Source organism: Notolepis coatsorum (assembly GCF_963971535.1).
Source record: "Notolepis coatsorum genome assembly, chromosome: 15".
NCBI lineage: Eukaryota > Metazoa > Chordata > Actinopteri > Aulopiformes > Paralepididae > Notolepis > Notolepis coatsorum.
Genome location: NC_140179.1, coordinates 94,825,330 through 94,835,329, shown reverse-complemented (window position 1 = coordinate 94,835,329; position 10,000 = coordinate 94,825,330). Strand labels below are relative to the sequence as shown.

At 41.6% G+C, this 10,000-nt stretch overlaps 1 protein-coding gene across 1 annotated transcript in view; it reads right to left on the bottom strand.

The window, feature by feature from the left end:
- cacna1c (calcium channel, voltage-dependent, L type, alpha 1C subunit) overlaps positions 1–10,000 on the bottom strand; it is a gene marked incomplete at both ends in the record, with an annotated part of 188,360 nt that overhangs the window by 135,191 nt on the left and 43,169 nt on the right. The window contains 1 exon segment of the mRNA XM_084331098.1: positions 1,099–1,189. Within this exon segment, the coding sequence (XP_084187224.1) occupies positions 1,099–1,189 (91 nt within the window).

Genomic DNA, 10,000 nt, shown 5'->3' with positions numbered 1-10,000 from the left:
ACCCAGAAGAGAAGAGATGCTTTGTTCTCTCTTCAGCCATTAGAAGGTCTGAGGAATAATCTTGGCAACCCGTTGTTTCAGAGGCAGTCTTGTGTCGTTCGCTCCAACTTTACATAACATCTTTAGTAGTGTGTCCCTTGTCTGCTTATTGTCCCAGAGCTGGTGACGGATGTAGCAATGGAGCTCCACGTCTCAGTTCCTCCCCGTCTCTGGTACAGTATATACAGTACCTCTCCTCTCGGCCAACTCTCAGACGTCTCCTCCCTCTCTGCGTCATTCTGCGATGGTGGTGTCTAGAGGCCTTCGCCATGGAGGGTCCTCGACTGTGACCTGGAAGCGGGTCGTCGGTCACATGTCGCGACGAAGCCATCTCTCTCGTCGTTATTTTCACCTCTGAAGTTGTTACCAGTCACAACCACAAGAGGTCCCTCCAGGGCGACCAGATCTAGACACACCTCGCCCACACCTCAAGCGAAACGCGAAAACTTTGATTGGTGTAGGGAATATAAACAGACCAAGACCCCTCCCTAGTCCTCGATGCTGATTGGTTGTACCAGACGCGTCTATTCGAAAGGCAACCGGTTCATGCGTTTTGCGAATCTGATTGGCCACTGACGTTTCTGGTCATGTGACATGTGCGCCCAATCGCGTGACGTGCCCATTTACGCCTCGACCAGCAGCAAACTACCTAACGCCTAGTTTATCACTGGTTAAGCTTTCAAAGTTGGTTAAGGTTAGAGTTTGGAATCAGGGCTGGCGTTCTATCGCCCTGCTCTAAGACAAACTCTAACCTTAACCAACTTCGAAAGAGCGCCTAAGCTTAACCGGCGAAAGAACTTGCCGTCACACGATTGGTGCGACCAGAAACAGCAGTGGCCAATCAGATTTGCAAATGCGAACGCGGAAGCATGAACCGGTTAGGCTTCGAATAGACGCGAACCAGACGGGTAAAGAGGTAAATAGTGAGATGAGGTTGGGTGCTTTACGCTGCAGGCTGAGATCCAGGTACAGTGTTGGGAGTGTGTGAGATGGAGCGAGGGATTAGGATAGATGGAAGAGATGAAGAGGGGAGCGATCAGGGGTGATGTCGGTACTTACGCTAGCCGCGTACAGCATGTCTCTCCCTCCACATCTCCCCCGGGTGCGTTGTCCGTGTTCACTGATTCATTCTCACTGGCTGGCTTACTCACTGAGAGAGAGATAGAGAGAGAGACAGACAGACAGAGAGACAGAGAGAGAGAGAGGGGGAGATAATGATGGGGTGGTAGAAAGAAAGAAAGAAAGAAAGAAAGAAAGAAAGAAAGAAAGAAAGAAAGAAAGAAAGAAAGAAAGAAAGAAAGAAAGAAAGAAAGAAAGAAAGAAAGAAGTCATTATTCCCCCTTTCCCCTCATCGTTCACTGGTCTGAACCCAGAACATCAGAGGTTCTAAAGCCACTAACAGACCTGGCAGAGATGCACCTCTCAATCTTAGTTGCTAGTTAACAATGCTGTTTTAGTTGAACATCCATGAGGATCAACTCAAATATCATCATATTGGTCTTATATTGGTCTATTTTGGTCTTAGTCTTAGGGTCTTACTGCACAGGGCATGTATTGCAGTGGTTAAACAGTATAACACAGGACACAATCAGCAAACCCACAGCTCTGTAGTACCCGTGGGCATTTCATCCATCTCCCAGGACTGTAGCACCCATCTCATCTATATTCTCACCTAGACTCCAGGGTCTGTGGCACTCATCTCATCTATATTCTCACCTGTCATATTGCATGTTTCCAAGGACCAAACTCTGTCACGCATGCACACACACATTGCTTTATTTTTAAACAGACTTATGCCTGCCACGAAATGGCAAGAAATGGTAACTTCAACCAATTATGGTAACAAACTTACCAGCCACAGCCTGAATGTACCACAGTGTTTGGCTCTTGTCTGGTGCTAGTGTCCAACCCTGTGGGTGTGTGCAGATATGCCCACCTGGACATTAAGAGAATACCGACCTATCAGCCTAATAACCATTGATATGAAGGGAAGGGCCCACATGACTCCAACATCCCTGTTACCACAACGCTGCTGTCTATTTGATCTCAACTCAGTGACAACGCTGCTGTCTATTTGATCTCAACTCAGTGCCAAACGGGAGAGCTGGCTATGGTGAAACAGTGTAGAGCTATAGAGGTAGGAACACCAACAGGAAAGGAACGGAGGATATAAAAGAATACATGTCAAACTACACATTTGACCTAAGCTAGCCAGACAAAAATGTACAAATGTAGTGGAAATACAAGGATTCTCGGGAGACTCATCATCCAACATTTAATTTAATGTAGTCCTCCTAGCTATATTCAGATGCAATGCTAATTTATACTAAGACATTAAGTATAAAAGCAACTTTGCACTATATACATCTAATGTATTATTATTATTATTATTATTATTATTATTATTATTATTATTATTATTATTATTATTATTATTATTATTATTATTATTATTATTATTATTATTATTATTATTATTATTATTATTATTATTATTATTATTATTATTATTATTATTATTATTATTATTATTATTATTATTATTATTATTATTATTATTATTATTATTATTATTATTATTATTATTAATATGAATATACCTCAGAGTACAAACTATGTGAATAATAATTAACTGAAGAAGGTTCCTTTTGCCTCCATGAGAAGATAGTCCAAATGAACCCAGAACAACTAGAGAGGGAAAATAAACTCTTAAAACAAACACAACTTTAAAGGAGCACGTCACTGAAAAATAAATCTCACACACATTCAAAAACTCTAAACAGTTTTGCACACATTCATTTAGTTTGACAGTTATTGAGAGTCAATGCATTTGAATATGGCCACCAGTGGGGCATTGAATCCTTGTGTTGTATTAATTACAGCTCAATTCAATTATAAGGTTGCAGTCCCTATAAGACAAGGTATTGCTATACTTTTACATAATAGACCTGTCTCAAACCCTGCCCCTTTTCTTGATCCTCCAATCACAGCTGTCGCTTACCTCTGACTTGTACGAGGAAGTCAGAGGTAAGCGACAGCTGTGATTGGAGGATCAAGAAAAGAGGGCAGGGTTTTGAGACAGGTCCATTGCATTGAGCTGTAATTAACACAAAGATTCAATGTCCATGATGACATCCCTGGTGGCCATATTCAAACTCAACTGTCAAACTAAATGAATGTGTGCAAAACTGTTTAGAGCTTTTGGGTGTGTGTGCAAGATGATGTGTAAATAGAACAAAATCGTTTTTTTGGTGAAGTGGACCTTTAACATAACGTTGAGGGAATATTCAGCTCAAGTTGAAAATGTAGTTATAAACCAGCATCGAAGGCCATAAACGACTACTAAATGCTGAGCCAATCAAAATGTAACATAATCAGAGAGCTAGTGTTGTGAGGGCTGCTTTTGAGCAGGTACCTCAGCCTGTTGGCTCCCCCCTGTGGACGCGTGGCACGTTGACACGACCCCGAGGCGTACGTCTCTCGAGACGTTCACGTCTCACGGCTGGTGCTAATGAACAATTAGAGAATGCTGCCTCTTCCCGGACTATAAACACCTGCAGTCGATGCGAGTTCGTTCTGTAGGAACAGTAGGTTTGTTGCGCCTTAATTATTTCCTTTTGACATTTCTGTCTAACTTAGTTCTCGTTGATTGTTGTCATTTATTTGTCTGCTACCTAACCTCGTTGTTTTTGATGCGCGTGTTCAAATGCTTGTAACCCTGACCTCGTTTTCTTCTCCCCCTCCAGCGTGGCTAGATGTTTACTGGTCAACTAATATCATGTCTCTTTTTCTCTCTTCCATCTAGTTTGGAAGACGCCGTCTCGGATACTTGTCGCGTTCATCCGCCCGTTAATTCCCTTGTTATTTTCTCCCCCCTGCCTCGCCAAGTCCCTCGTGTTATTTTCCCTCTCGGGAATCAGTTATTGTTTCGCCCCAGCGTGGCCGAGGCCACATGTTCCACTACATCTTTTCAACACGGTAAGACTTTATTTACATCTTAAGTACACACACATAGTCTGCTACATCACACATACTTCGGGTTTTAACACACACCTCATAACCCAGGTCCCGACCTGCTGACACTACATTTCCACCGTTCATTGTTTGTATGCCTTGTAAATTTTTTCGTATTGTTGAATTTGTCTCTGTTTTTTTATTTAATTTTTTTTATCTTTTTCCCCCTCCTTTTTCCTCTGATTTTCTCCCATCCCAATGTTAGTCGTTATGCCAATTCCCAATCCCCTTCCTGGTCGCTGCGCACTTACCCCCCACAGTCGGTCTGGGAGAGTGGAGGCTACCACGTGCTTCCTCCGACACACGTCCAGCCAATCAACCGCTTCTTTTCACCTGGCAGCGCGGATTCTCACTGAGAGGGCGTAGCGTGTGGAAGGATCACACTATCCCACTTAGATCCTATCCGCGCTTAGCAGGCGCCCCGACCGAACTGTAGGAGTCGCTGTTTACAACGACCCGGACCCACCCCGCCAGCTTTCACACCCTCTAATACAGCCAATTGTATTAGTGTGAACGGCCAGCCAAGCTGGTGACAACCCCGGAGCTGTGAGCTGGATTCGAACAGGCGAATCCAGCCGCTCCGGGGTTGGTGACGAACGCAATCTCCGTTACGCCACCTGACCGCCCCTAATTGGTCTCTGTTTGTAAAAAATAAATACACGCTTGTTTTAGCGTTTAAACTGTTGGACTGTTTCACTCTCTTATTTGGGTCCCGTTCCTCTGTTCCCATAATAGCTAGCCAATCCCATGCAAGGGTAGAGTGGAGCCTCGTCAGCATGCAGTAGGTCATCCTGTACTAAAGAGGGCAGCAGTCCTCCAGCCGTGCACCTTTTTCGTGCACTTCATGCAAATATTGTATGTAGAACTACAACATTTCCTGGGCAATGATCACTCAGGTGTAGTCCACATGCACTTATACACCTGCATATAATCCATATAACTATGATAGCACAAAGATGCTGTATATACCTGCATATAATCCTTTTTACATGTAGATACTATATGTCTGACTACTACCGTAGTGTCTTTATACATGTATCACTGTACATATAATACTACAACTCTGTACATACATCTGATTAGCACTATTCTCAGTGGTACTCATTTATATATTTTATACCCAGTTTAATCACTTGTACATTGTAAATTACTATTGTACTTTACTGTTAAAGTCTGGTTAGATGCCAAATGTATTTTGGTTGTACTGTACTTGTGCGTATGATGACAATAAATTGGAATATAATCTAATCTAATCAAGCCTAGTCCACACATACACTTACACATATATCTCCCAGTCACACAAGTCTCCCAGTCACACAAGTCTCCAAGTCACACAAGTCACATGAGTCTCCCAGTCACACAAGTCTCTGTCACACAAGTCTCCCAGTCACACAAGTCTCCAAGTCACACAAGTCACACAAGTGTCCCAGTCACACAAGTCTCCAAGTCACACAAGTTACACGAGTCTCCCAGTCACACGAGTCTCCCAGTCACACAAGTCTCCAAGTCACACAAGTCTTCCAGTCACACACGTCTCCAAGTCACACAAGTCACACGAGTCTCCCAGTCACACAAGTCACACAAGTCTCCAAGTCACACAAGTGTCCCAGTCACCCAAGTCTCCCAGTCACACAAGTCTCCAAGTCACACAAGTCACATGAGTCTCCCAGTCACACAAGTCTCCAAGTCACACAAGTCACACGAGTCTCCCAGTCACACAAGTCTCCAAGTCACACAAATCACATGAGTCTCCCAGTCACACAAGTCTCCCAGTCACACAAGTCGATTCACGAAGTTATTCTGCATTCTTGAACGGCTTCATATTGTACATTTGATGTAGGATTCATGTAGGATTTACGAACTCAAAAAGCAGTCGTAAGTCGGACAGACCAGTGTGCGGCAGTATTTTTAACATCTTTCTTTGGGATAAATAGTTAGTGATTGCGGTCACTTCGATTCTACAGACATCCGAGGAATTCAATAATTATAATGATACTAAATACGATAATATTTGCATCATTAACAATTACGTTTTGCATTTATAGTCATGACTCAACGAGGCATCGTGAGCAATACACACACTGCAAACTAAATGAATAGGAACTACAACCAATTGTGCGGATATATGGAATAGATTAAGAATAGATTAACGAATTCCATATAAATCTATAGCTTAATAACGATGCAGTAGATATTGTGAGGATACTGCTCCTTAGTGCGAAAGCATTTGCGACTGATCTGTATAGTGGAATAGACTAAGAATAGATTAACAAATGGCAGCGCATACAGTATCTGCAACCTCCTAATAAAACAAGTCATATGTATAATCAACAGTCATCATCAAATAATATAAGCCTACTGTTCATTCATTATGCTCATAGGTTATACAGTACGCGTGTGTGTGCATGTGTGTGTGTGTGTGTATGCACTGAGGCAGGTGGCCAGGAGCGCGCAACAAGACAGTATAAATATGGAATATTAATACAGTCTATTCCACATAGCTATAGTGTGCTGTATGATGACAATACATTTGAATCTAATCAAATTTTGATCCGTCGCAAATCGATTCCACGCTAACTGTTGAATACGGGGATAAGCACATCACAGATGCAATGCTGACCCTCTCGCTTCCATTTTGCACACGGCCCTGGCCTTATAAGGAGCTGGTGGGGCGTGTCTGTATGCAAATTCGGGTGTATGAGAACGCGCTTCCAGTTTGAGATTGAGTGACATACTTCATTCAGGGGATCGCAGCTGCAATCTTTTTGGCAACTTAACAGAACCTCTCCACGCATTGATGAATCCGGGGGTAACTGTCGTAGGTTTTCTCTTACGAACTTCCAACGAGGTTGTCGTAAGAGGAAACTTACGACAATGTTGGTGAATGAGGTCCTTTGTCTCTTAATATTCAGAACCACCACTCAGTCATCCACTCAGAAGATCAACACAGATTGTCACATATTGTAACAGATTTTCATAGGAAAAAAACAACACGTGTAAAGTTACTACACAGCAAAAAACTGACAAGCTGAGAAAAATATTTGATCTCATATTCATATATCGAAATTATTTTCCTGCAATGGCAGCTAATTTAGTTAATTAAGAAAGTTCACGTGTTTGCTTATTGAAAGCCGCTTCAAGGCAACTTTACTTGGAAATAGAAATATAATATTGGGTGATCGTGAGATTCTCTTTCTTTCTTGATCCATGGTTATGTCTTGAAACACGTCATGTTGACAAGTGACATTTCCTTTAAACCAATCAAATGATCTGCCAGTGCAATGAGCCAGACTTGATTTATCATACCATGAAATGAGCTTGAGTCTGTGTACGAGTTGACATTTAAACTGGTTAATGTTTTTGCAGTGTGGATGCAAAATTATTTCATATTAAAGACCCAATCCTAAATCCAAATGTAAACAACAGGGGAGTCCCACCACTGACCTTTTGGGGCTTTAACATCCATACCAATTTAAAGTATGATGCACATTTGTTGACTTGAATTCTTTGTTCCATAGGAGCTACAGGATAGCATCACATAGTGTTTACAGTGCAGGAGATGTTTGGGTTAGGAGTGCAGGCGAGGAGGAACAACGGCAGAGAGCAATATTACCACAGCCAGTCACAACTGGTGGTGCCAACGTATGAAAGTGAATGTTTTTTTGTTTTGTTTCTTTTTTACTTTATGTTCAGACAGACATGCTGACCGGCTGCTATGACATTGTTCCTTCCTCTGTTTTCAAGCAGGTTGAACCCTTTCTATTTCTAACCAATACAGGGCCCTCATGCATCAACGTGGACTTTGAACTTGACCTACTTCCACACGTAAGCACGGAATGTAGAACTAGCGTACGCACAGGGAAGTCGGCATTCATCACACGTGCGTACGCAGGCTCTATGGTCCTCCGTGTTGATGAATACCACTTTGTTCTACCGTCAATGCTCGTGCATGATTATTAGGGGTGGGACGATACATCGATCCAGATCGATACATCGATGTAATTATCAACAATCGAATCGGATCGATGCGATGTAATAAGATCGATTCATATCGATACTCTTATTTTGAAAATCCTGTGGCGAGTCTCATATCCGCCCAAGAACAACAGCAGTAGCTCCGTGTGTGTAGATGTTACAGCATAGCATTCTCCCTTTCTGTGTGTGTGTGTGTGCGCGCGTCTTTGGAAAGACCAGATGAGGTCAGAGGAGTTTGATGTTTAAATGTTATTTAAACATAAACAATATAATACATAATAAATGTAGGCCTATACATGATCATGCAACATCAACAAATTGTTGTAGGAACGGTTTGGGAGAGGGAGGTTGTGAGTTTTGAGTTCCAAAAAATGTAGCTTAAGGTTTAAAGCTCAATATATAAAAACGTGGCACTTTACAGTGAACAGGAGGTCTATTTGTATTAAAAACAATAGATTGATTTTCCTTTAAATGTCTGGAAGAGCTCAAAAATACAAATGTCAAATGATATTTTCATTACCTTTTTTTTGTTGATCTAAATGTTACTGATTGTGTTAAATGGGCATATGATATCATCTCATATCGATCGCAGGCACCTGAATCTAATCGTAACGTATTGTATCGTGAGAGACTTTGTGATATCGGAAAATATCGTATCGTTGTCCAAAGAATCGATATCGTATCGTATCATGATGAAACTGGTGATTCCCACCCCTAATGATTATCCATATATGGTCATGAAAATGAGGAAACACCCCCCATGGGATGTGAAATAATGGACCGACCCGAGCGGGACTCCGAGAAACTCCACGGAGAATTCACTGCTGTCGAACCAAGAAGACACTATCGCGTATTGTGGGATAAATAAAAGGCGGATTTGTAAACGGTGATGTCAGATATCAACGGCTCCCTAAGACCATTGCTGCAATTCTGCCTGGACAGCTCAAAATACTAATAAAGACCGTTCGTTGACCACTGTTTGGCGTTGGTTGGGTGTCATTATAACCGTGCTTGTAATATGAATGCCTTTATTAGTTGTGTTCGATTGGCTATATGATTTTTAGATGCATCTATTTTGTTGTCGGCTAATAAAGACCGCGCTGGAATATGACTGCCTTTTCCCGTGTTGTTTGATTAATACCCCATGGATTAAAGTTCTCCTCAATTTTATTCCAAATCGCGATGGATCTCCCGTCAATTTTCTACCTGCTGCATATGATTTCTAGAGGCATACTACAATCTATTTTGATGTCAGTATTGGGTAGCCTATATAAACAATATAATACGAGAGCATATACAAGAACAATGAATCTCACTGCATGTATGATAGCCTGCCTTTCAATACATGAACTTGAATCCCATCATATACATAGTCTGTCCACTATAGTGTCATTGCAATGCGTTTTCTATTCTTTCTTATACAGTAAAAAGGGGGAAGAACACTATATTAATATGACTTGTATTCTGCTTACAGCTTCGAAGTTCCACTTGTTTCGTTTAACGTAAAGCCTTTTAAATATAATCAAAACGTTCCCGTGTTTCTGCGGTCTGCGCAGAATAATAACGAGTTGAGCTTTATGATTTATGATGAATTGAAAATGGGGGACCCTGATGTAAACAAGACGAAAGTTGGTCTGCATCCCCAATTAACAATTGTATGTACTGAGCTGTACTGTACTGTACCCATTCTGCAATCTGTTAATAAACTTTTCAATCAATCAATCAATCAAGCTACGCGGAGCGCAGTCAGTCAGTAGCCTACACCCCGTATATTCCGATAACGCTATATAAACCATGCTGCATTCATTCTGAGAGAAAGATCTATTATTCCAAATGCTATTTATAGGGTTTTGACCATAATTACACTACTGTTGCTATTTTACAATGAACTATAATGAACTACGGTTCGTACAGAACGTGCCAGTGTTATTATGCACAGAAGCTCATTTCCTTGTTGTAATAATATATTCTA